General features: G+C 37.4%; 4 protein-coding genes and 1 long non-coding RNA gene across 7 annotated transcripts; 3 read left to right on the forward strand and 2 right to left on the reverse strand.

Moving 5' to 3' along the window:
- The first annotated feature begins 1,691 nt into the window (after window positions 1-1,691).
- Window positions 1,692-13,247, forward strand: nsd2 (nuclear receptor binding SET domain protein 2). Of its 2 annotated transcripts, none has more exons than XM_055231203.1 (23): window positions 1,692-1,752; window positions 2,487-3,119; window positions 3,464-3,632; window positions 3,712-3,878; window positions 4,112-4,492; window positions 4,781-4,988; window positions 5,136-5,192; window positions 5,316-5,422; window positions 5,559-5,655; window positions 5,737-5,855; window positions 6,066-6,155; window positions 6,416-6,542; window positions 7,072-7,272; window positions 7,352-7,531; window positions 7,856-8,012; window positions 8,092-8,294; window positions 8,844-8,947; window positions 9,207-9,476; window positions 9,583-9,699; window positions 10,025-10,166; window positions 10,278-10,384; window positions 10,590-10,785; window positions 11,005-13,247. In XM_055231203.1, the coding sequence occupies exons 2-23, from the start codon at window positions 2,514-2,516 to the stop codon at window positions 11,295-11,297; spliced, it is 4,098 nt and encodes a 1,365-aa protein (XP_055087178.1). In that variant the 5' UTR covers window positions 1,692-1,752; window positions 2,487-2,513; the 3' UTR covers window positions 11,298-13,247. The 2 variants fall into 2 exon arrangements, with proteins under 2 accessions (XP_055087178.1, XP_055087179.1); XM_055231204.1 differs by having other exon boundaries at window positions 4,112-4,366.
- A 556-nt stretch (window positions 13,248-13,803) lies between these two features.
- On the forward strand, window positions 13,804-16,711 carry ndufaf1 (NADH:ubiquinone oxidoreductase complex assembly factor 1). 2 transcript variants are annotated; one of them, XM_033988807.2, is made up of 5 exons: window positions 13,804-13,982; window positions 14,722-15,252; window positions 15,946-16,131; window positions 16,386-16,460; window positions 16,571-16,711. In XM_033988807.2, the coding sequence occupies exons 2-5, from the start codon at window positions 14,743-14,745 to the stop codon at window positions 16,709-16,711; spliced, it is 912 nt and encodes a 303-aa protein (XP_033844698.1). In that variant the 5' UTR covers window positions 13,804-13,982; window positions 14,722-14,742. The 2 variants fall into 2 exon arrangements, with proteins under 2 accessions (XP_033844698.1, XP_055087183.1); XM_055231208.1 differs by having other exon boundaries at window positions 14,741-15,252.
- nusap1 (nucleolar and spindle associated protein 1) lies at window positions 16,615-19,744 on the reverse strand. The gene is made up of 12 exons (XM_033988805.2): window positions 19,584-19,744; window positions 19,380-19,448; window positions 19,122-19,304; window positions 18,834-18,939; window positions 18,685-18,747; window positions 18,479-18,591; window positions 18,354-18,401; window positions 18,070-18,254; window positions 17,768-17,925; window positions 17,570-17,680; window positions 17,374-17,479; window positions 16,615-17,125 (listed from the first exon to the last, which is right to left on the reverse strand). Exons 1-12 carry the CDS (start codon window positions 19,671-19,673, stop codon window positions 17,038-17,040), a joined length of 1,320 nt encoding a protein of 439 aa, XP_033844696.1. The 5' UTR covers window positions 19,674-19,744; the 3' UTR covers window positions 16,615-17,037.
- Window positions 19,745-20,216: 472 nt separating this feature from the next.
- oip5 (opa interacting protein 5) lies at window positions 20,217-21,993 on the forward strand. The gene is made up of 5 exons (XM_033988687.2): window positions 20,217-20,433; window positions 20,875-20,938; window positions 21,064-21,186; window positions 21,410-21,491; window positions 21,718-21,993. Exons 1-5 carry the CDS (start codon window positions 20,265-20,267, stop codon window positions 21,799-21,801), a joined length of 522 nt encoding a protein of 173 aa, XP_033844578.2. The 5' UTR covers window positions 20,217-20,264; the 3' UTR covers window positions 21,802-21,993.
- Window positions 21,994-22,310: 317 nt separating this feature from the next.
- Window positions 22,311-26,106, reverse strand: LOC117391000 (uncharacterized). Its single transcript, XR_004542969.2, has 2 exons — window positions 25,832-26,106; window positions 22,311-25,420 (listed from the first exon to the last, which is right to left on the reverse strand). It is a non-coding gene; the product is annotated as an uncharacterized LOC117391000 (long non-coding RNA).
- Between the last annotated feature and the right edge of the window lie 696 nt (window positions 26,107-26,802).

A 26,802-nucleotide genomic window follows, 5' to 3' on the forward strand; every position in this document is an offset into this window, starting at 1 on the left:
CTAATTCAGGGGCCATTGTTATTATTATACTATTCAACTACATTGTTGTTTTTGTGTCTTGCCCTTTTTCTAATATGGATATGGCTAAATTCAATACAGATGTAACTGCACCATAGTCTGAATAGAGGCACTGAATAGCCAGGTTTAATACACAGCCAATACCAGCCTATTGTTATTCCCTTCATGTGTAGGCTAAAGGGTTGTAATACTAACCCTTTCCATAGGCTGCTTTAGTCTTTATGCCAGATTTCCGGCACAAAACAATAATGACGATAACATGATATAAAATGATAACAGTTTTATTGTTAATAATTTGATTCCTGTTTGTAAAATGTTACAAGTGTTCATACTGTTCATACAAAACACCCACTAAAAAGGTGTTGTCAAATAAGTAGTCTACAAAAAGAATCATAACGTACATTTCACTTGTGCCATAAAAGCTTTTCAGATTTAAGGATTAAAGTGAAATTAAGAAAGTTAAGAAAATTGCATAAAAATAAAACAGTCAGCTACTTCCTGCGGTGTTTTTTTGAAAGCACCGGTTGGCTCCTCGCGCTACTGCGGACCAATCGGAAGTGAGTATTTTTCGCGCTGATCCGACGCGCTGTTTGAGTTTCCTCCGAGCTTTTACACTCTCCCTGAATGAAACCCTTCGCTTAACGGGATGAATGCCTTAATTTTATTCTTATAACAAGCGCAGGGAGACTGAGCAGGTAATGACAACTATAATATCTTTCACGTAGAGGTAAAAAATGGTTGAATTTGTTGAAAAGATTGCTGTCTCGTACCGATCATCCATTTTAGCCCGGAGAGGAGCTAACAGATGCTAACGCAAAATGTGCAGTTTGGCTTGGTTTCAATGTAACGCAGCTTAGCATTCGGTTAGCACGTTTAGCATTCCAGAAAGAAGATGTCATGGCGCCTACGAATTTAATATATTGAAAACGATAGCAAAACACCTAAATGACATTGGCTCTTTCGGTCTGTCAGCGTATTTCTTTGTGTATTTGTTTAGTACCGTTGTTGTTTTGTTGTTCTCAGCTGTTGGTCGTGTTCTTTATTTGGTTTGGTTTTTGCATAGCTAATGGCTGACTGGGGTATGTCAATGATGCTGTAGTTACTGGAAGGAGACTGCTTGCAGATCCAAGACTAAAGTACTGGAGATTCTTTGCATTGGGGAACGTGTTTGTCTCCGTTTAATATGAGCCTGTGTGGGTCTTATTCCCTGTTTAAAACTAACCAATTGGAGTATTGTTGTTACTTGCAAATGTAGCTAATATAGATTACTGTAACTTAAGGATATTTTAACACATTTTTACAGAAATGTGCATACTGTCAGTACAATTATTTACTAAAATAACAGATGGAAAGTAGCTAGGCCTAAGTGAAACTCTGTTGTAGAATGGTAATGAACAGATTTGCTTCACAACAGAAACATTTACTTACGTCTTTTTCTGATTAATAGGTAAAGGGAGCGTATAGCGTTACATCATTCAAAACAGTGTAAGAAAAGCCACGTAAATTTTATCACCGTGTAGAACCTGATTGTGCAAGATAAACTGACTCATTTCCGTGGTCATCGCGCGGTGAAGTGTCTGTGCAGATGCGGCATTGAGGCGGCTGAGCTCGGCCACACTCTGGGCTCTGTCCGCATGCGGTGCCCCTGCCTCCTGCTCTTCCCGGCTCACACTCATACAGCAGCTAACAGCTAGCTCCTGTGTCCAGGAGGAACCACAGTGGGATAGAGCCGCGGTAAGACCTGCGTCTGTGCTCGGTGGATAATGCATTGTGTGCAGCCTATGTATTACTTTATGATCTGCTCACAGGTGACAAGTATATAATGCTTTGGGTGCAGCTATTTTTCCAGAGTTTGAAGTAATCCTGAAGCTCGTCTTTGAAATAACTATGGAGCTAGCACATTTAGTAACAGGTGCAGTTTTCCCTTTCGCCTCCACTGAGTGCTGTTTATCTCCGCAGAGCTGCAGAGGGCCATTTTGTGTTTGGAAAACATGCTGAAATACTTTTGATAGAATTCCCGATTGGTTTATTTTTCTTTTATAAAATGTGATTCGAATGTTTTCATCTGGATCATTTTGGATCACCATAAACACAGTTTAAATGTTAAAATAATCTTAAAACCCTTCTTTTACTAGTAAACAAACCTCCATGTCTTATCATGACATTCATGTGGTGGTGTGCGGTTTGATAAAGATTTAAAGTGAGGAGAAGGCTTCCTCATGCTAAGTTATTGGAGCATTGTAGATAAGGTTGCAATGCATTTTGGTATGGTACAAAGTAACCTGGACAGCAAGATGAAACTTGTGTTGAATGATATCAATCTGACATGGCTAGATTAAGTCTAATGTAAAATGAAAATAAATACAAGTTTATTGTGTATAATATGTCACATCCATTTCCACTGTCAATCTAAAACATGTTTTCCTTCACAGCATGAAAGGTTGTATTAATGTTTGTGTTGTCTTTAGCTCAGTGCGTGGAGGGACTTTGATGGGATGGACAGCATAGGGAGCTCTTTGCCTTCAATGCCCAAACCTGCAAATCCAATCAGTATGAAGCAGCTGCCTGAGTCCCTGAGTGTCCACAAGGGCTGTGTGGACATGACCTCTGACCCCGCTCTGCTCATGGACAAGGCTGCTGCACAGTTAGCCGCTACGCTACAAGACAACATGCTCCAGAAGATGTCTAGCCACAACCACGAGCACCTCAAGGACCTGACCTCTCTGGTGCTGAATGGAGACCACCAGGATGCCCTCCCAAAACTCTGTACCCCTGAAGCCCCCCTATTCAAACCAGCCGACGCCCCAACAACTAACGGCATCCATCAGCACAACTGCTCCCCTCTCTCTGAGCCTGAGTTGAAAGTTTCTGTCCCACAAGTGGTTCCCCAGCCACTGGTGGAGCCATGCACTGCCAACGGGACGAGTCTGGTAACCTCCACAGAGGATGCAATAATGGAAACGGATCAGATGGAGGAGGTGAAAAAGAGGAGAGGAAGGCCACTCAAACCAAAATTAGAGCTGTGCCTCAGCTCTTCTGCCACCTCGCCGGAGATAAATGGACACTCAGAGTCTGCGGAGGAAACTGCAAAAGCAAATGAGGTTAATATAACGAGTTTTTCAAATGCAGCTTACTAGAACAAAAAGCTATATTTGTAGGTTACAGAATGACTTGCAGCAATTGTTGTGGCAGATGGTTAGAAACAGTGTGTTGACTAATCGGCTGAGTAAACAACTCTTTGACCATAAGAGACATTTTCTTCAGTCTGCTCAATGTATCTTGGCTTAGTACTAAGCCAAGATACATTGAAGAAAAATATTTAATCAAATGGGCATTTTTGCAGTCAATATGTATGCAAGTCTCCTCACTCTACTGCTCATTAAATTTCAGATTCAAAGTTATTTTATTTTATTTGAAGATGTAAGTTTACTTTACCTTTCTACAGCTCAATCAATCATCAGAACCATCAGCACATCTTGCATCCGAGGCTCCTCCCACAGTGCAATTCTGTCCCGGAGATCTGGTTTGGACCAAGGTTTCAGGGTACCCCTGGTGGCCCTGCATTGTGACCACAGACCCAGAGCACAACAGCCACCTCAGACAAAAAATAAAAGGTGGCACAGCATTTATAAGCTAAAGAAAATACAACACATTTCTTTCATCATTGTAATGATATGTATTGTTCTTTTATAGTAAATAACCCCAAGCCAGGCTTACTGTACCATGTGCAGTACTTTGGGGATGCCCCTGAGCGAGGCTACATCTTTGAGAAGAACCTGGTGCTCTTCACTGGAGAGGAACAGTACCAGGAGCTAAGCACAGGAAATCGACCGCTAGCTTCCCGCCCCACTCACAAAAAGGTAGACCTTTCATAAAAGGCACACTCATTGGTATATATAAATATGAATGGACAAGAAATGGAAAATAAATGTTTATAGTAACCAAATACAATATGAATGAATGCATTTTACTATTTAACAAATTTTACTTTTGGGTTACTCTAAGTAATTGAAATCCTGCATGCAATATTCAACATTCTGCACCTGCTGCCGTTGCAAAATGCATTCTTTTAAATGTAATATTTTTTTGACAGGTTCCATCAGTTCCCCGTAAGTTCCAGGCTCAGTGGAGGGTGGGCATCTCCCAGGCCAAAGAGTCTTTGGGCCTTACCCCAGATCAACGCCTCACAAACTTCTCCTTTGTCTACGATGAAGACGGACCACAGCTCAACCCTCACGTTTTGGAGAAGTTAGATTCAGAGCCCAACAAAAAACTGGACCAGGAAACGCAATCAAGGCTTAGTCCAGTTCTGGATCCAGCTTCAGGAGGAGATGAAGGCACTGCAAAGGTGAAAAAGACTAAGCTTCCACTGGACCTTTTTGAGTTTAAAGATAAGCTCAACAATGTCAACAAAAGTAAAAAGAAAACATTGAAAGATGTTTCTTCTGAAAAAATGCCCGAATCAGATACACAGGTTTGTTACCCTTTCATTAATAACGTATAATGCAAATTTTCATAGTGTGAATTGTGCATAAGGGACATCTCATGTTTTTGAGATGGAAAGGGGGCAGAAGACTGAGTTTGGATATGTGTAGGGGTAGTGAGTTTTTATTTGTGCAGAATGTTGTTAATCTGGTAAATTAATCTGTACTTGATGTTTATCTGAAGAAGATGGTGAGTATATCATTAGACAGGCCTAGTATGTGTATTGTCTGTCTTGAATAATTATATAATGTCCATCTTTTTTTTTTTTAACCTTCAGGTTGCCACCTCATCTACAGCAGGCTCGTCAACACAAACAGAACCAGTCAACAAAAAGAGGCCCAAAACATGTCGACCCAAGACATTAAAAGGAAAGAAAAAAATGTCTGCTGACAATTCTTGTGAGCCTAAGAAAAAAATCAAAGCCAAGAAAGTTTCCTCGACCGATGATGATTTGGACCCAGCTACGCGCACAGTTTCACTTCCAGGTTTGTTCAAACTCAGTATTAGGTCAGTTGTGGTCAAGTGCGGATTCACGCTTTAAGTCAACATCTTTCTTTTGTTAAATATTCATGTTTTAATGGATGTAATTAGCAGTTTTTTCTAAACAAAAATGCAAACATTTTGTTTTGTAGGTAAAAAAGTGAAGAAAATTGTCAAAAAGACTGAAGATCAAAAGACAGGTTCTCAAGGTGCGTTAAAGTGAAGAATAGTTATTGTCCTGGAATTTCCCCACTGTTGGACTAATAAAGACATATCTTATCTTAAATCTCAAATAACATTGGTTATAAATGTTACTTTTTTTGTAACCTTAGTTAAAAAGGAGAGGAAGAAGTATGTAAAACGGTCATTATCTGATGCTACCTCAGATAAAGACCAAAAAACGAAAAAGCGTAAAATTGGCAAAGATGGACATGATCAGGTGACTTTTTTTCTAATATAATATTAATAATAATTAAAAAATAATAACATAAAATGTAATATATATATATATATATATATATATATATATATATATATTATTGACAAATGTGTCCTTTGTTTTGTATATTATTTAGACTTCTGATTCGTCAGAAAAGCAACAAAAACAAAAGAAGAAATTGGCCAAAGGTCAGAAGGAAACCAAGAAGACATTAAAGTCCATTGGGCTTGCAGGTAAATGTGACTTATTTGTCATCTAGAGAGAACATTTCCTAATGTTTTGTGATTCAATAATCTTTCAACCTTTCTTGACAGATGATGAAGAAGCAGAGAAACCAAAGTACAAGAGGAAAAGGAAACTGGTCGGAGAAAGTGAAGAGTCGACACCCACCAAACCCAAAAAACAACGACCGTCCATCTGTCCTGAGACTGAGGTTAGACTTCAAACTAGTGATGCCTGTTTTCATTGAACTACATTATAAATATTATTTGTTGTCCTATTACTTTGATTACTGTTTGCTGGTTAAAAAACTGGTGAAAGGGTCTGTTTTTCATAAATCTAAGAATGTGTATCCAAGAACAGGGTAATCTTTTTGTCCCTCAAGACATAACATTTTAAAATGATAGTTTTTGGTCTGCTGCAGGGCTCTGGAAGTGAAGGACGTCCTGATTCTCCCAGTGACAGTTTGGACGGGATCAAGAAAGGAGAGAGGAAAAAGGAGTTTGTCTGCCATGTAAGAATTTTATTTATTTGATTACAAATAGTATTGAATAATATGAATTTGATTAATTTGATAGGCCTAGTCTTATTCCAATAGCTGCTTCATTACTAAAATGTTTACTTTTTGGTCAGAAGTTGTATTTTGATCAAAATGAGAAGCAGTCAATGATGATCGATGAGTTTGCATGCTTTAATGAGACAAAAGATAAACATGTGAAATGAATCTATTTAATGATATGAAGTTGCCTCATGACTTGTTGTATGATGTCACAGGTGTGTGAGGGTGCGGGGGAGGATCTGGTCCCCTGTGAGGGGCAGTGCTGTGGGATGTTCCACCTTCAGTGTTTGGGACTGTCTCTCAAACCAGAGGACAAGCTGTTGTGTCCCGACTGCAGCTCAGGTCAGGACCTCTGTTTAGTTTAATGTGATATGACTTAAGGATTTTGTTTTATGCCCAAACCATATTTCTGAACACACTACTGAGATTTAGTTTTGCCATTTATTCAGACGTTTTAAATTTAAGACTCTGTTCACACTTGTGCTGGCTGGATCCTGGTTTAATTTAGGGCAGCAGCTGCAGCACATTTTTAGTAATCAAATAATCTATCAATTATTTACTTCAATGAATTATTTTTTTTACCTTCTATAGAATATACTTGAGCATATTAGTTCTTTTTTATTTTCTAAAGTTATGATTTATAGTGAAAACAAATAAGTAGTTTTTCTGCTTGAAACAACACATTTTATTCTTAATTGCACATCAATATTTCCCCAAAACAGCAATATTTTACTTTAGATAGAATAGATCCCTAGAGTATTTTATTACCAATATACTTGATAACACTATTGTAAACAGGCCACATTAAATCTACAGTCACAGTTTCTATTTAAGTTTTTTTGTCACTAAATCCCGGCATCTGTCTCTGTAGGAGTCCACTCGTGTTTCAGCTGTAAAAGTTCAGAGGGCCAGGTGCGGCGCTGTCATGTCCCTCACTGCGGTAAATTTTACCACGAGGCCTGTGTCCGCCTCAGTCCGCTCACTGTGTTCGACAACAAGGGCTTCCGCTGCCCCATGCACACCTGCATCAGCTGCTACTACAGCGGCCAGTCCAAGCACCGCGCCAACAAGGGTAAGACACTACAAAAAACTGCATTTTACAGAAGTAACTTTTGTTTTTCCCAACAAACCTTATTCACTTTCCCTCACAGGTCGGTTGATGCGCTGTCTCCGCTGTCCTGTGGCTTATCACGTTGGAGACTTCTGTGTGGCTGCTGGAAGTGAGACCATTACAAACACTGCCTTGATTTGCACAAACCACTACCACGCCAAGAAAAACCATAGCCATCACAGCCACGTCAACGTCAGCTGGTGCTTCGTCTGCTCCAAAGGTTGGTCCATGTATACATTAGGCAGTTTAGCTTCAGTGATACACACTGGATCCAATTATGTTTTGTTTTTTAAATGAGTTGTATAATTGATGTAAAGTTGTCTGCTTACATTGTTTTGTTAAGATTTTTCTGGTTGAATACGTCTTGCTACAGTTCACCAGAATCTATTTTTAAACAGTGGTCTTATTTTGAGGACACAAAAAGGACTAATTGCATCCCAAGTTGCAATTGTATTTTGATTGTAGGACCATGTGCTACATAATTTACAACCATTAATAAATCTGTTGAATCTTTATCTATTTTAACTCATTGTTATGCTCCTAGGTGGACAATTGCTGTGTTGTGAGTCGTGTCCCGCTGCCTTTCATCCTGACTGTTTGAACATCGCGATGCCGGAGGGGAGCTGGTTCTGCAACGACTGTCGAGCCGGAAAGAAACCCAAATACAGAGACATTGTTTGGGTCAAACTGGGGACGTATAGGTAAGACATCTTTTATTATACACTACCTTGTTAACAATTTCTTGTAGTTATTTAACTTTAATCATATTTCCTTGTGTAGATGGTGGCCAGCTGAGATCAACCACCCCAGAAATGTCCCCACAAACATCCAGCACCTTCGTCATGAGATGGGAGAGTTTCCTGTTTATTTCTTTGGTTCTAAGGATTACTATTGGACACACCAGGGTCGAGTGTTTCCTTATGTGGAGGGAGACCGAGGCAGCAAACATCAGAGGAGCTCCATCGGGAAGGTCTTCAAGAGCGGTGAGCAACCTGGATTTTTACCTAGTCTTAGTAGCATTTGTAATTTGTCACATGTTTAAAGCTCAGATAATGTTGCAAAGAAACATCCACATCAAGCTGTATGTACATTAAAGGTGCACTATTTATTTTTGGGTGGAGGATTCACCACTTGCTCCAAGGGAATATTTGCCTAGAATGTTCCTCCATATGGCGTTACTTGTGGCACCACCTGCTTGTCTTCTTGTTGATATGTTTTTTCTAGATATTTGAACAATAAAGACATCTGTAAATGAGCAAAAGACACTATGGATAGGTTTAATGCCATATTGTGGAACCCGTAACGAAGAGCCAAAAATAAATGTTAGTAGCTCTCACATCAGAATATTATATATTATATATTTGAATTGTACTGTGTCCCAAGCAATTTCTCTTGTGGATCAATAGTTTGTCTAAATCTCTATAGATACACACACGTGGCAAAACATCAGAAAAATGTCATGGTGCACATTTAATCTGTTTATCCATGTATTGTCCATCTGAAAAATTAAACACTATGTTCTTTGTATTTAGCTCTGTTGGAAGCTGAAGAGCGATTTACAGAAATAAAGATGAAACGAGAGGCAAAGGAGGCCCAAGAAAACAGCCGAAAACCACCACCGTATAAATTTATCAAGGTTAGTCACTCTTTCACTCACTTCAGTCTTTATTTCCTATTGTTTGTTTCTTTATTTTTTTCATTTAAAAGGTAGAATGAATAGAACATGAATAACATGACACAAAAAGTGCACCAAAAATGACATGTGCTCCACATATTTGTCCCATCTATCTCTGGGTTAAGAAAATATTTTCATCCTCATATTCTTACCAAATCTTTGACACTCTTCCAAAAGAATTTCTATTGTTCATTTCTAAAGTCCTAAATGCCCTCCTCAGGTGAACAAACCAGTGGGGCGGGTGCAGGTGTACACAGCGGACATCTCAGAGATCCCTAAGTGTAACTGTAAGCCGTCAGACGAGCGTCCCTGCAGTTTTGAGTCCGAGTGTTTGAACCGGATGCTGCTGTACGAGTGCCACCCGCAGGTCTGTCCCAGTGGAGGCCGCTGCTGTAACCAGGACTTCACCAAACGCCTGTACCCTGACACCAAGATCATCAAGACTCCAGGCAAAGGCTGGGGGCTTATCTCACTACGGGATATCAAGAAGGTGCGTTTTGTATTTTGTTAAAGTATAGAGGATTTCTTCACCTTTTTAAAAGATTTTCAAAATTTTGAAATGCTAAAACAGACAATGACATATTTTTTCCCCTCAGGGTGAATTTGTGAATGAGTACATTGGAGAGTTGATTGATGAGGAAGAATGTCACTCGAGGATCAAATATGCTCAAGAAAACAACATCACCAACTTCTACATGCTCACTATCGACAAGGTCTGTGCCTAAAGACAAATACCAAGATCAATCTGATTTTTGGCAGGTTTATGGCATTGACTGTTTGCTCTCGTGTGGATTAAGCACATGCCGTTTCTCTGCAGCAGCACTGTTTCCACCGAGCGCTAAATAAACGTATTGCATTGGGAATGTCACACATGAGAATCTGTGACATTACAGTTGTCAATACAACAAGTCAACAGAGCAGAATTTAAAAACTGGTCTAATGAAAGTTTAGTCATGAACACTGCTTCTGTTTAAAACAATTACATGAGACTACAGTGATTTCTATTGAGTAATGCCAAGTTTTGCGTATTTTCTTCAGGATCGTATCATCGACGCAGGGCCAAAGGGAAACTACTCTCGCTTCATGAATCACAGCTGTCAGCCCAACTGTGAGACTCAGAAGTGGACCGTGAACGGGGACACGAGGGTCGGGCTGTTTGCTGTGCGTGACATACCGGCAGGTCTGTACATCCTGGGGTTCAGGCTTTCTTTAAACTTGTACCTCCATTTATATTACTCTATATTTAATTATGTTGTACTTTTGAAGATCGTTTTTGATGTTTGTGTTTTAGGGACTGAGCTCACTTTCAACTACAACCTGGACTGCCTCGGGAACGACAAAATGGTGTGTCGCTGTGGAGCCCCCAACTGCAGTGGTTTTCTTGGAGACAGACCCAAGGTAGAACATCAGGAATTTGTTCATAGACTTATTTAAAAGTTTATTTTTAGAATTTTTTTTTATGCTGGGATTCTGGGATTAATGTTAGGGTTCTCTGACCTAAAACAATGTTGTGAAGTTTCAATTACTTTTAACTGTTCATCATTTCTTCATTTATCTAATCACGTAACATTTTTAATTGACTTTTTATTTAATCAATTGACAGAACTCCAATGGGCAGCCTGCAGAGCCCAAAATGAAGCGTGTGAAGAGGAAATATAAAAAGAGGAAAACTGATGGAAAAAAGTCAGAGGACGAGTGTTTCCGCTGTGGAGACGGAGGGCAGCTGGTGCTCTGCAACAAGAAGCACTGCACCAAAGCCTATCACCTGAGCTGCCTCAACCTCACCAAGAGGCCTTTTGGTAACGGCTACAAAACGTTTTTTCTCTCTCAAGCCTACCAGATATTTTTGTAGACTAAGTTAAATAATATTATGCTTTTTGTTTTTATGTCTACCACTATTTGAGTTTCTGTGTTTTTAACAATGTTAATGTCATTCACTCTGTTATATGCTTTCTATTCTTTGGTAATATCACTGTAGCTATGTTTTCTGCATATAAACTCTTCCGTCTTCTCCTCAGGGCGCTGGGACTGTCCGTGGCACCACTGTGACGTTTGTGGTAAAAACTCGGGGTCTTTCTGCCAGCTCTGTCCAAACTCATTCTGCAAAGCTCATGAGGAGGGCGCCCTGAGACCCTGCTCCCCGACCGGACTGCTGTGCTGCATGGACCACGAGGAGTCCGAGATCCGGCAGAGACTCGAAACCATCATCGTCACAAAAGAGACCAAGTGCAAAAAAACAATCTGCAGCAAAAAACCTCTTCAAAAAGTCGCTCGGAAATATAATAAGAAGAAAAAGGCAGCTGAGGCGTGACATGACCGCACACCACTTCATAGACAAATCGTTTGCTAACACTTTGTAATAAGTACACCTTAAAAAACAAATACTTAATTCATGATAAACCAGTTTATTAAGAATGACTCAGGCTTATTAAATACTTAATGCCCAAACCTCAACTCCTAATGTAACCCCTTAAGTAGTTACTAAGCCTTTCTTAATAAACTATTTGTTCATTATTCTTGCATTATACTTGCTTTATTGGGGCTAATTAAGGTGTAGTTATTATAATGTACCAATTATACCATCTCCATGGCGACAAGTTACTGAACTGTGCCAATTTTGAAACCAAGATGCCCAAGTGTTCATGGACAATATCAGGTTTAGTTTCTGCACTGAGTAACATCTGTGGTAAGGCACCGTAAGCCTTCTTAAGTGATGGATGCTGCATTTTTTTCACCATTGGACCTTGTTTTGGAAGTAAATTCTTGTCATTCTCAAGTAGGGATTGCAGCTATATTGAATCATTTCAAAACGACCACATGCTTAAAATTTGATGGCAGTACTTGACCTAAAAAAAATGCCAAAGTCTTTATATTAAGACACAAAATTTAGCAAATTTGCATTTCAAATTGGTATTCATTAGTGCAGTAACGTTTTTTCCAATGAAGGTCCACTGGTGTCCACTAGACGGTGCTATTTCTCTACCACCAAACCAACTGCTTTCTGCTTCACTCAGACTTGAATAATTTTATCTCTATTTTATATCAAGAAACAAAGACCAAATGCTCATAATAGACCATTGGCCACATGCCTTTTATTTTTTATGTGTATAGTAAAGTTATATCAGGCTGAACGACTATGGAGACACTATGAGGCCAATGTAGACTTTTACATTTTATTTTAGTTAACATTATTTTAGAGTTATTTTTATATGTCTTGATGCTGAAAATGGCAACTTGAACTACCTTAAGTATTGGAACTGGTAGGTGAGGTCTGCATACACTACTGGGAGATCTGAACAGCTTCCTCCCTTTAAAACAAATGAAGGAGTTTCTATATAGTTTTATTTTGGATTATTTCATTTTTATTTTTCAAAAGGTGCAGTTTATCTGTTCACGAGATGCCTGTTTAAAATTGGTGTCAATTTTATTATATCTACAGTTTTTGGTGCTTCTGCAATGGCTGATTCTGTTAAAATAAGTGACCAACACCAAACTTGTAATTGTTTTTTTTTGTTTTTTTAAATCATCCATATATTAGGTAAAGCAGCAGTTTTAAAAAGCAAAAGGAGCAATGAGGTTGAAAAGGTTGAAATACCTAAAATAAGATTGTTCTAAATCTAAACTATTTCAATTGAAGTGTAAATATTACAACATAAAAAACTCATACCCACTTAAAAGCAATATCCAATTTTTTTCTTGAATCTTGAGACAAAATTTGCATTGGCACAAGACTCCTTGCTGAACTAAAAAAAAAAAAATCCATTTTCACCCTGGCTTATTTTTTTTAAACTGGGTGATTTAACAACATATTTGCTATAGGTCAATATGTACCACTGATCAAGACTGTAAACCTTACAATATTTTTCAGTTTACTCTTCTGCCTTTTTAATTCCATAGAGAAGATTTGATATAATGCAAACTGGTCTATATTACATTAGTCTTATTTACAATCTAAAGTTCCAAGTTTTATCTGTACATATTTGAACAGAAGTGGTTATTTGCATAGCTTTTGTAACAATCTCTAACCCCTTTGAGTGAATGTAGTGAGTTTTCCTAAGCACTATTTTTGCCTGTAGAAAAGTGTCATGTAACTACTGTCATAGTGAACCCAGACTAATATGTACATAATGTAAAAGTGCCAATAGTTGAGCCTTTATTGTAAATATCCAACAGTTCTTGTTTTTTTGGCGCAGTGCTTAAACACTTTGTGCAGGATGTCATTCTGATGAATCGTGCAATAAAAAGTGTCCAAACATTTAAAGCTTGTTCCTTTTGTCTGAACTGAATTGTAATGGTATGTTTTGATTCAGTCATTTGTAACCTTACTCGGATAGAAAACACATACATGACTACAGATTGTTGTCCATTGTACTGAGGTCCAAAGCTGCAAATCACATTTTATCCCACTTTTAAGATATCAACTGAAAATTATGTTATTATTTTTTACCACTAGGCACCTTAGCAGGGTTTCCAAAACTTTTCAGGCTGGGACCCCCAAAATAACCATCTAAACATGGGCACAACCTGGAACATCACACTGAAATTACTGCCGAGATTCATTTTAAATGGCAAAACACTTGAAATTTGCCTCAGATGTAATTGGGTTTGAGTGGTTTATAGTGTTTTTTTTTTTTTTTTAATTATATCTTCAAATTATCTCCTGACCTCCATTTTGGGAACCACTACCTTTACATATAACTGTCTTACAATAAACAAAACACTGAGTTTCTGCCAATATACTCAATATCCAAACTCCCAACTTTTTCTGTGCTTGACGTTACCCCTCCACTACTTTAGGTGGCGCTGTGAGCCGGTCAGGGCAGTGGATTCTTCTTTGTGTTTCCGGTGTTCAACCTTGTGCTAAACATGAATGAGTAAAGCCGTAGATCCACTATTAAACTAATTTATCTGATGAACTAGTAATGTGTATTATCTTTACGTATGTCTGTTTATAATCCGGACGAGGGAGTGACCTGGAGCTGTTCTCAATAATAAGGTATGTCTTTATTTTTATGGTACAATCGGTTGTGCATGTATTGGGCTATATGTAAGCTCAAAGTCAATTTGAGATTACTACAACTTCAAACTATAAACTAACTAGTTGTTGTGGCTAAAATTATAAACACAATGGTAAATTAGTTGTTATTAAAATAGATCATCCTATGTCACAGAACAGTTATTTGTCCCACAATGGGGAAATTACTGTTAAAGTTATGGATAACCTAATTTAAATCCAACCATTTAACGTGATTATTGGATATATATATAGAGAGAGATTTTTTTTTTTTTTGCTGACTTTGAGCAAATACAATAACGCGTTAGGGTAACACATGTCTCCTGCTGTCTGTGCCCAAAGTCAGCCTCAAGACCAGTGGTGACAGAGCCTTTTATATGGGCCCAGACTATGGAACAGCGCCCTCTACCTGTCAGATCGTCTTAGTCTTTAACACAGTGAAAGAGTAAACTTCTGCCTGGCATTTAACACTAGCTAGACAGGATATCTTGATGTATTGTACTTTTTGTATCGTATTATATGTTCTATTTGTTTTTGTTAACTTTTATATAAAGCACTTTGGGAAGCTTAATTTGTTTTTAAATGTGCTATATACATAAACTTGAATTGAATTAAATTTCGGTGTAAAGAAATGGCACATCTAAAACCCTGAGATCCATGTGATTGACAAGCACACAGAAACAATTTTCAGTAAATGGTTGCATTGTTTTCTCTTATCCAGTAACATCACACATTTTCAGAAATGTCTCTGGCCCAAATCTCCCGCCTTTCCGTGACCCAGCTTGTCCTTCGATCCCAAAGCCACCATCTCCTCTCCTCTGTATATCCTCTGATCATCTCCAAACGAACTGTCATCCAGGAGCCTTACAGACGCCCCGGACAGCCCAAAGAAAACAAATTTCCCTGGGAGAAAATAAACTTTGACCTATCCAAAGGTTTAAAGGGCATTAAGAAAAACTTTGCATTGTTGAAAAAGGAGTTTGTGGAACGCTGGGTCGGTCCCGAAGGCAAGCCGATCATTGAGCATATGTTGGAGCAAAACAGAGTTGTCTGGGAGTTCAGAGGGGCAGAGAGCCTAGAGGAGTGGACAGTGTCTTCAGATCGAGAGATTGGTGGACAAAGCGAGGCATATGTGAAGCTTGGAAGGAACAATAATACATGTTTGCTCTATGGGACTTTACGTTCAACACCACCGAGAGATGGAGAGACGAGGTACAGCGGCTACTGCACAATGAGGTCCAAACAACAACTGGTATGGTATTAAAATGCTTAGACATGGTGAATTTTTGTGTTGTTTTCTAAAGCAACACTGCATAACACTAATTCCATGGAAATAGAAAGTTGAAACTATAATTAATCCAAAGTTGAAAAAACAAACAAAAACGCCCTTTTATTTGGCTTTATTTTGATTAAAAAGTTGTGTGATCTATATATTAAGTCAGATTAAAAAGTAAGTTTAAAAATGTTTATCATATAAAATTTCACAAATATATCATAGTAAAAAAAAAAAAGTGTATCATTTGAAAATTATAAGTGATGCCAGACTGTACTGTACAAAATGTACTAGACTGAACACTGGACAAATTGATTCTGCTCTGTGAGACAGAGCATTAGTTAGTTAAAAAATGCCAAATTAGGAATGCTAATGACTTCTTCTATCACCCTTGAACAGTGGTTCCCAAATTATTTTTTTAATTAGCCCCCAAAACATTTGAGGACCAATCATGTACCTCCTACTCTGACAGACTTGAATATCAAATCTTATGGACGCTGTACTCATCATACAAAACCTAATAATTAGAATATTTGTTATTATATTGTAGCCTATGTATTACATTCAAAACAGGAACCACTGCCCTGGATTTTTTTTCTGAAAATTACCAGCACAGTTTTATAGTAATTATTGATGGAAAACACAACATAAGTAATGTATTTTCTATCTCAGGCTTCATTTGACAGAAAGAAACACTTTGATTGGACCAGTTTCAACACTCTTCATTTGAGGGTTCGAGGAGACGGTCGTCCGTGGATGATAAACATCAGCTGTGAGACTTTCTTCGCTCATCAGAAAGACGACATCTACAACTATTTCTTGTACACTCGAGGAGGACCCTACTGGCAAGACGTTAAGGTAAGAATAAGCTTTTAGTCATAACATTGCACTGGACCTGTAACATACTTTTAGGATATTACCTAAATGCTAAAGACTTCTATGTGCCAGCAGTACCAACATTGACTTTTTGGTCTGGTTATTTTTACATGATTCAGTACTATAGCACTATTTGACCAAAAGTGTTATGTTTTTGCAAAACCAAAGACCTGTTTTGTGGCAGAAGAATACACAGTTTATAAGTGGCAGTCCCAATCATGTATTTTTTGTTACAGTTACCCTTCTCTAAATTCTTTCTGACACATCGAGGGAGGATACAGGACGATCAACACTGTCTGTGGCTAGATAAGGTTTGTCCTTTGAAATGTGAATGCACTGACTGAATCATCTGTGGTCATATTGTCTTCTTATATTGTAGTCATAGATACAACTATAACTGGAATTCTCTTCTTTCCTACAGGTGAACACTATTGGCTTTACTCTGGGAGATAAAGTAGATGGGCCTTTCCAGTTGGAGATTGACTTTATTGGTGTTTGTAAAGACTACGCTCACACAGAGGAGTTTGCCTATGAGGTGTACAAGAGGAACCCTGAAGTTTAATGCCTTCTGCTCCTACTAACTATGAACTGTACATATTAAATCATGAACAGATGCAATTTTAACTATTTAATTTTATATGAAAATAAAGGCTACAGCAAATTGCATATGTAGCAAAAGTCCTTTATCCATTTTCACAAAAAGTAAAAACATATTGTAAGAGCACATATTTTGACTTTAACATCAAGGACATCAATACACGAATGCACCATTCAGACATAGCTAAAAACTGGGCATAAAAGCCAAGACTAGAAGACACTGATAAAAGCGGGAAAATATAAAGGAGCTACTTTGACTGAACACAGAAACTGTACAACGATGAGCCGAGTTCACATCATGACAAGGCCTCGACGAGCTCCCAGGAGATTATTCTTCTTCTGTTTTCGGTCTTCATTATGTTTCGTTCTTCTATCGTCCCTATACAACAAGTCATGTTTTATAGCATTTCTATGGCAATTATAGGAAAAAGTACATAAGTAAATAAATATTCTATAAAACACTATCATCAAACCCCACCCTCTTTTTAAATCAGAAATGGACAGCAGTCTAGTATTTTTTGCAGGACATGGTGAGTCCTGGATGGGCTACTTTAATATTATTCCTAATTATTATTAATTCAAGCACATCACTCAAGAGAGAAAACAAAAGATCCTTTCATTTCTTACCTCGTCGGAACTTTGTGCTGTTTGTAGTTTTTCTGATGGGAGTTTATAGTGATTGACTTGTTGGCTGCTGGATTTTCTTTAGTTTCTCCAAGTGGCTTCAGCTTACCTACAAAAAGGAGAAGCAAACAGTTGAATTAAGTCCAAAACATCAATATCATCGATAGATAGATAGATATAGATAGAGTAGTTTTTGTACCTGTGTGTGGCTTATAGTTAAGTGGACGAGCTAGGCTGGCTTTCAGGTCAAACGCACTTTTCTTCTGTGTCCCGGGAGTGATGCTCGTGTTTCCAGCAAAAACAAATGGTGCTTAACACAGAAACCATTTATTTCACAAAATCCAATTAAATTACTTTAACCTTTTGTTTTTATTAGTTGAAACAGGCATGAATGTACCTGGTGTTTTGGTGACAGACAAAGTTGCAGTTTTGACAGCTTTTGCCTTCACTTCTGGTTTCTCCTGTGGAGTGCTGGAGGCTACACAGGGAGACATCCGTGCTGGGGTCTTTATCAGGGATTTCTTGTGTTCATTGTCTTTAGTAGCCTCTGAAAACCTGGAAAACATACATCAGTGTTCATGATTTGTTTAAGCATTTCTTTTGGTAAGTCACTACATTAAAACAACACACACTAGGGTAATTTTTCACAAAATGTTACACATGTAGAGAGAGATTAAAATAAAATGAAGCAATACATACCGTACATTGATTCTTCGCGTAGACAGGACAGTAGGTTTGAAGGGGACATCCTCTTTTCCGACAGATTTTTTGGGTACAGTTTTAGTCTTGGAGGCTGAGAGCAATGTGTGTCTGCGCCTCTCATCCATCTTCACTTTACTGGCAGGAGCAGGACTGAAGAGGGAGGTACGAGGCTGCTTTGGTTTCTGGGGTGAAAAAAAAAAATCTTAATCTATGATGTAACCACCTGTGAAGATTAATTTAACATATTTTCAACTTTGTCTAATTGTATTTTAGAAATTTACCTCTTCAGATTTTCCTTTAAATTGCTGCTTAGTCTGATCTGAAAGCATCTAAAAAAGAAAAAAAAAGTTGCATTATTGTCCCCTTAAATCAGATGTATGGTTTGAAAATTGAAGTAGTTTTGTACCTTCAGCTCTTTCACTGCATTTTTATAAGTGTCCATTTGTTTGGTTTTCCTTTGGACATAAGAATCAATGGACTCCATTTTGTTGAACTGTGCCTCATGGAGTTTCTTAAAGTCTGCAAAAAACATAAATCATACTTTACTAAGAAGAGAAAACATTACGTAGTGACAGAGTTGTACAATGTGGAATAAAGATGTAAAATACTTACTGGGAGTTACAGGCTTCAGGGGCACCTTCTTCTGCAGACGAGGGATTTTACCACCTTTGGGAGCTACAATATAAAAAGATAATTCATTTATTTATAACAACTCCGCAATGAAGTACTCAAGTGAGGTCGCACTGTTTTTTTGTATTTACCTTTGCTTTCAGCTCCTGGCTCCTCATTTTTCATTGGAGCTTCAGTCTTCTTGGCCGACACTCGTCTTCTTTTTGCCTGTTCAGATGCAGCTGGTACAACTGACTCCTGATAAATGAATGGACGTTTTGTTTAGGTTCCTTTAGGCAAGACCAGTGTTGGATAGTTGACTGGTATTAGGTGAATTATAAAATTACAAATACTGCATACTAAAGAGCGGAGAATCAAAAACTAAATGTTGTGTATATGCATATAGTTGATGCTCATTTCGCTACGATGTTAGGTCTTACCACTGCAGCACTCTCAGTCTCTTGGGCGCTAGACTCGGGTCCAGCAGCATCAGACATCTTTCTTTTGGCCCCTGGTCCCTTCCCTCGCCGAGTGTTGACAAATGCAGCGGCAGGGGAACATTTTGCCAATTCACAAACCTGTACTGGGTTTATGGAATCGGAGGGAACATCTTTCACCACATTCTGAAGGAAAATGAGAATAGATCATAGGAATGAGAACAAATTACACTGGACAAGACTTGCCAAAAAAGTTCTTACGTTGTTGTGCTGATTTTGATCATTTGTTTGCTCGTAGTGCTGTTTGATGGCTTTCAGCAGTTTGTCGGCCTATAGATGATTAAATATATGTTAGATTCAGGGTGATGAAAGTTAGAAATGAACAGAAACGCCGCAGTTAGCTTGAGTACTGTGCGACTGTGCCGCAATCTAACGTAAAATAATGTAACTTTTAGCGTGCATTACCTTCATATTAGCTTTAAGCCCCAGCTCCTTGGAAAGCTTTTGTAACTCCGCATACTTCATAGAGTCTAAATCCATGTTTTCATCGGTCATTTAATAAAAAATCTCGTTGTTAAAACTGCGCACACGTTATGTTGTTTCTTTGCTCATAAGGAGGAGGCGGCAGACTGTTATAACCGCTCTGATTCAAAACAGACCAAAATACGACTTCTGATTGGCTATGAGGCTTAGCGGAAGTTACATTCAGCCAATCAGAGCGGAGACACGTTTTAACCAATGTTCTTCGTTACACGCAAAATATTTTATTTCCTTTCTAAATTATGTATTATAGTGATGTGATATAACCATTGTTACATTTAGTTTTTAATAATTGTCTTTTTAAATTTTTTTATTGTTATTATTATTTATTAATTTTTTATTTTAGGGTGCCGTGCCAGTTTCTATTTATTTATTAACGTCTTCCATTCAACTTGTGAGTAAATTACAGCGTAATTAAATGTTAATATTGCTTACTATATGCTCCGAAAATTAAAAATATGATGGCGAATAAAGACGTATTTACTGTTTCCAAACAGCAGGTGGCGCAATTTCATAGATGCTCATCAAAAGCAAAAGAAGAAGACATTGCAGCCAAATTCAAGCAAACAGAGCGCCACGACTGGATTCATCCAGAAACACCAAATAATGGAGTTTATCGATTACTCTATGGTTCAACGCACGGATCATGTGATGTTTCTTTCTAAAATAGACAGACGGTGGATGACTTTTCACTGTGAAACGTGCAACGCGGTTTTAGGAGATGGACTGAGTGTCTGCGGAGAAGTCAAGACCATGAGCAGCATCGTGTTTTTGAGTGAGACTGCTTCAATTTTCTGCAAGATAAAAATAAAAAAAAATCAGTTAACAAAATGCTGAATTATTAACGCCAACACGACACTTTACTGAGGCTTTTATAGGCAGTGTATTTTTACATTTACCCTTTACCTTCCCTGAATTATTGTCATATCTTCCTAAAAACTGTCACTTTCCAAGTCAGTTTTTGAACTAAAAAAGGTCCCAAAATTCACTTAAGGATGGTCCAGAAGTAATATTAGTCCTGATTACCTTGAGCTACTGTCTCCTTGTCATACTACACAGAGTACAACAATAACCTTTTCATATTCATCACTATTACAGATTACTGTGTGTGTTTAGTGTTTTCTTCCTGCAGCAGCTAAAATAATATAACAAAACTTTTGAAAGTGTTATGTGTAAAAAGGTTTGGAAATCACGTGTTTTGTATTCCTCCTCTCAGAAGTAACTAAAGATGTCATCATTGATGAGGAGGAGACAGAAGACAAAGAATATTTGGCTGATTGGTAAGATCAATACAACTATTTTTATATATACATGGCCATTTGTAATTAGATATAATTTCCCTGCATCTGTTTGAGAATTGATTCTGATCAAGGCCTACTTTATTCTGCCCTCTGTCTTGCCTCAGTATCTACAGTTTTCTTTCGTGCCGTTGTTGTCGTTCTGTCGTTGGAAAAATAATTCATTCAGCTCCATCTCGACTCTCAAACTGCCGCTCCATGTTCCTGCTCCATAAACCGAGCATCAACTGGTAAGACATGTTCACATTTATGTCTGAAATTATAAATATAGCATTTGAGATTTTTATATTTTAGGCATTAAATTAGTTCTAGTAATTTAATTGAAGGCATTTATAAGACAACCATTAATACTGGCGTACACATCTTAAGGCTTTCATTACTAACAATGTACATTTGATTTATGCTATATTTAGCGGTGCTTGCCTTATTTGAATGTGTTTTGTCTGTTTGCAGTTACCTCCTCAACAGCAGCTCAGTGGTAAAAGCAACTTCAATATCTTTTGAAGTGAAGCCTCTCGGAGAAACCATTCAAGAGGTGAGGCTATGTAAACGTTTTTAAGGGTCGCAGAAGTTTATAATCTAATTTAATCAATAACTCCATCTACTGTGTCTTAAATAACTGTTAATATGCATAATACATAATTGTCATATATTGCTCTGTGCCCATTATGAAGTTATGTAAGGGAATGCCCAAGCAATGTTGTTTTATCATTCTTTATCCCATCTTCACTGTGCAAACTATATATTTTTTTCTTTTTCAGATAATGGACAAGTATGGAGGGATGCTCAAACATAAGGCCCACCTCAAGGAGGAACCTACTGAAAGCACAATTTCAAGCTGTTAAGACAAAAAAACTGCACAAGCCACTGATCAGAACATAGTATATTTTTGTTCTATAAAATCAGTTAAATGTTTTCTGTCAAAGTCTGTTTGTGACACAAGTTTGGTTAAATTCATTTTCTAGGAAGCTGTGTGTTGGGTTATTAAGATTATTCTGTTAATCAATAATGATATATACAACCTGTGTTATCCCAATAAATCCCAATAAAATATTTTGAAGCAAAAATTAGTTATTTCAAATCAATCTATACTGTTTATGCCAAATTAACAATTTTATTCTTGTTTATGGTGTAAATAATTGTGAATAACTTGTTTGAAGCTTGATTAAATTGTATTCTAAATTTGATAGCATGATATTTCTAGTTGTATCTTTAGTTGAATGTATTATAATAGCCATCTGGTAGCCAATTTCTGATTCCTTAAAACTCCTGCTGATGTATCTTCTGCAAAGAAATAAATGTGTAAATATAATTTTAAGATCACAACAGGACAATCTATAACAATGACACTGCCTCGTATTGGCACCATGCTGCATTTTATTGCTGTTTTTTTCCTTAATACAAATCCAGATGAAGAGGCTCACAGATAGAAGCATGCCCACGTCCTCTCACTGGAGTGCATAGTTTCTACACAGTCCACCGCAAACAGTGGAAACGTGATCACCAAAGTCAATAATCACTTTGTAACATTTACCATTATTTATCCTTAGGAACAAAGGTTGACAGAACAAGTGTGACAGAACAAATATAAATCTGCCCCATTATGTTGTTACTGATGATTACACTAAGCTAAAAAACTGTTTATGACAAAAATAAGCCTTTCCTGCCTATTTTTTTTCCCAAGTAGTGTTGCATTGCATCCAACTACTTTGGTATCATAACACGTATGACTAACAAGCCAGAAGATGGCTGTCACATCTTTATTCTGACTTGTAATTGAGCTCATTAACAAAAGCTCAATTACATATTTTGTTAATGACCAATCACAAGCCTGTATATATGAGATAATTTTAGAGGCATACTTAGATGAACTTATGCTTCTGTTACACATACACCAAATTTAAGTAATTCCCAAAATACTAAGCTGTACCATTTATAAGATTACATTCAAGATTTAAGATGTCCTTTCCTACAGTACAAAAACTGCTCCTTGCTGTGCCAAACTTTGTCCCCAAATCATCACTTATCACAACAAACATCTGATATGAACACCCTAAGGTTACACCCATTCACATTACAAAGTTGGATTATTGCATGCAATACAAATCATTCATTTTTCACCTAAATCATGCATATTTTTAAAACCCATACATCAATATCATTGTTGCCTATGTACGTTTTTGATTATAAATTCCCACTTTACAGTGTTTGAAGAGAAAACTGAATTTTAAGACACAATGATGAGAAATGGTCTTAAATGAGGCAAAATATTACAAAGTGCTTTTCCAAACAAGCGTCAAGTATGATTGGATGTCAGTTTTGCAGCCACAGTTACTTAAAGTCTATATTTTTAGAGAACATATGTTGTCATTGAATGGGTTTCTGTACAATAGAGCATATTTTTGCAAAGTATTTTGGTGCAAGATTGGGAAAATAGTCTTTGAAAAATATAAACATATGGGTAAGTGTGTTTCTACTATGCTACACAGTCCGTATTCTTCAAAAGTAAAAAAAAAAAAAAAAAAGAAAAGAAAGAAAAAGTAGATTTAAGGAGGGCTACACTATCACTTATATATGCTACCCTTAACCACTACACCCTGGTATTAAATCATGCATTTGTAGGTTATTGCTTCTAAATATCTAACCCAATACAATTGTATGGATAAAATGTAATGAGTTTATGTTATGCAAGATCTCAAATCAAAAAGCTACATCAAGTTTATTTTTGTTCACTAAAGCTTTGAGTGGGATGCCTGTAGAAAATCCATGGCATTTGGGTGCTTAAGATTAATCTACAATTGGTTTGCATTTTTAAGTATTTGAGCACACATGCAAGACTTAATTGCATAACCTTAAGATTTTATACTGTTGGTTTGGGAATATAGGTTAAATGGATACTGGGCTAAAGCCACATTCATGGTGTCCTCAGAAACATTCACCTCAAAACAAGTCTAGTCTTTTACATTTCAGCATCATGCATCAGAAACACTATGGGTAGAAAGAAACACCCTTAAATGAGTAGCCATACTGCTTTACCAAATAGCTTTCAAAGTAAAATACATTTTAAAAATCTGAGGACCACATGAACATGGCATTAGACGGCTAATCTTTTTACATAACTTTAAATTACCCAACACCTGGATTGATTAAACGCTACACATCTGAGCTCCATCTTAAGTCTAAAAGTGGGTTTATTTTACTATTTATTTGTCATAAAGCAAGCGTTACTACTGGTCATGCATGGCTACAATAATGTTGGCTAAGCTAAATGCTAATGCACATGAGTCTATACATATCTTAATGGAAGACATTGGTGATTTTGTTGCTTTTCAAACAACTTGTCACTTGTTTACTTTTTACAATATACAGTTTGGTCAACAACATGACAGTTTTTAGATAAAATATTGCACAAATCCCGGTTTAACATGTTAAAATACAAGCAAGACAATAGAAAAGAAAATAGAAGATATTTTAGATGAGTGGAACCAGGGTTTTTCTAATGGGTAAACTCAATCCATAAAATAATGAAAAATATATGAAGGATTGAAGTGCCCAAGAGATGGCACTAATGGACTTTTAAAGACTATTTTAAATGATCAGCTAAAAATTCCATTGATTCTGAGACAACTAGATTAGTTCAAAAAAGCAAAATGGCAAACATAAAAGTCGAATATAAAACATCATATGATTAGTTATTGGATTCTATTACCTCTGACTAAACTTAACAAGTTTCCAATTCTAAAAGACACCCAGGGAGAATTTTCAAAATAAAATCAATATTTTGGCAAGCTCCACAGACAATGATGCATAGAAGACAATTCCTTTAAAGTTTAAACTATATTTTGGGCTTTTCCCCATCACCACCTTCTGAACTCTGACTACTGCTAGCCATGAACCAAAGGCATTTTACTCAAGTATAAAACTGCTACTAATTTTACTATTTTTTGGCAATGAGGTAGTGCAAAACAAAACTATATTATGAGGCTATCTGAATCACAGGCCTTGATCTTTGCTACAGTAGATGTGTCTTCATAGAAAAAATAGGAAAGGGTAGCCATTTGTTCTTAAACTATTGTTATATTTTAAGCTTTCAAAACGTTTTTTTCTGATTGACAGACTATGTTCACACACAAAAATGTATCGTAAAAGTATCAGGAAAGAAGGTGAATTTTTATGACCAAAAGAAAGAGTTAACCTTACATATTTAGCCAGTATGCGCCTAATGGTCAGACAAAAATGATTCTGCTCACAGATTCATTTGCAGAAGTGGGACAGGGCTGGAGGGAGGAGAGCGAGAAAGGGAGAGATTGGAAAAAAACTGCCGAAGGATGGGCAGCGATGTCCCAAAGCCCAAATGAGGTCATCTTCATAATGGACTCTCATTTTCAGCAGAAGCGGTCGAATGGGTACAGAAGGAGACTCCAATAGGGGCTAGTGCTGGTTCATCTTCTGTGTTCATGATGCCTTAAAAATAGACAAGTTTAAGTTACATTCTTATACCCAAGATGGATATACTTTTTATGCATATTAGCCACACATACAAAACAAATTCCTCTACATAGGTAAAGATGAATTAATCATAACCATTTTAAGTGCAATCACTAGGTTTTTGTTCAACTGGTGCTTGCATTGTCTCTCCACTGAATGCCATTTAAAAGCATCCTGATATTTTAATTATTTCCTTACATTAGATGGAGAAGTTTGGCTCATTTCAAGGAGGTGACATTCAATACAATGATTTTTATGTGAGTCTCTCTTATGTAACTCTTAAGCCTCTTGTGAGTAACTGTGGCAAACTGCGTTATTGCATAAAATTAAGCTTTAAGTTTAATGTAATTTAAATAAGCATGCATAAAGGATGTTATTCTGGCTGACCTTAGCTGTGGCTTTAGCTGCAGCTGCTCACAATGGTAAACAAAAGCCAAAGGATTTCCTCGTCCGCGGTGATGCGTCTCTCAATAAACTGTGCGATTGCTCTTTTTCCGCCACATAAAACAGCCAGGTTGTGTTCTTTTTAATATTTATCTCCGCACATTCCTCCGAAGAAACTCCTGTCTCCCCCCGAAAGGACGGAGAAGGTCCCCTCGTCCCCTTCTTCACCAGCCTCAGACCGACGCCATTTTTCCTCTCCCACCTCGAGCCAAAGGAAACCCGAGCTGATTGGACGCGAGAGCTGTCAGTCAAGCACAAAACCCCCGCCCCGGAAGTAGTCGAACCCGAACTGTCAACTGCAGCAGAATGAAGTTTGATTTATGATTCACACAGTTGACAGTTGAGTTTATTATGTTACACAATACTAGATTAAACTCATTCATTCACTTTTTTAATTACTTGTGCTTTTTATCGCTAAAATTTTCCTTTGAAGATTCAGGTTCAGAGCTTAGCCAGAGAAAAGAAATGGTTTGAGAGGAGAGTTAAAGAAGCTGTTTTTGTTAGGAAAGACAATCCTTCCTTAAACAGGAATGGGAGCCTGAGACATAATAACTCACTGATCTATAATTCCATCCTCATACCCAAAGCAAATAAAAGAAACAAAAGAGAACAATAGTAGGGCCATTAAAGGTTGAATAGGGCCATTAAAGGCTGAAGCTGGAGATAATAGCTGTTTAGTTTCAGTATAGTTAGCTCGTCCCTTCAGACAGATATAAGGCAGTGTCCACTACAAATCTGATCAGAACGGAACAGGTGGCTTGGATGAGCAGCGAAATGTCTTTACTCCTATCACTTTTTAAAATTTTACATGCATTCTTAGTGTTCATATGGCCTGATCTGTAATTTGGCCTGGTCTCCATAGAAATACATACGTTTTAGTGCTGCATTGTGCAAAAGTTACATACCTTTAATAA

Source organism: Periophthalmus magnuspinnatus, chromosome 22, assembly GCF_009829125.3.
Source record: "Periophthalmus magnuspinnatus isolate fPerMag1 chromosome 22, fPerMag1.2.pri, whole genome shotgun sequence".
In the NCBI taxonomy this organism is placed as follows: domain Eukaryota; kingdom Metazoa; phylum Chordata; class Actinopteri; order Gobiiformes; family Gobiidae; genus Periophthalmus; species Periophthalmus magnuspinnatus.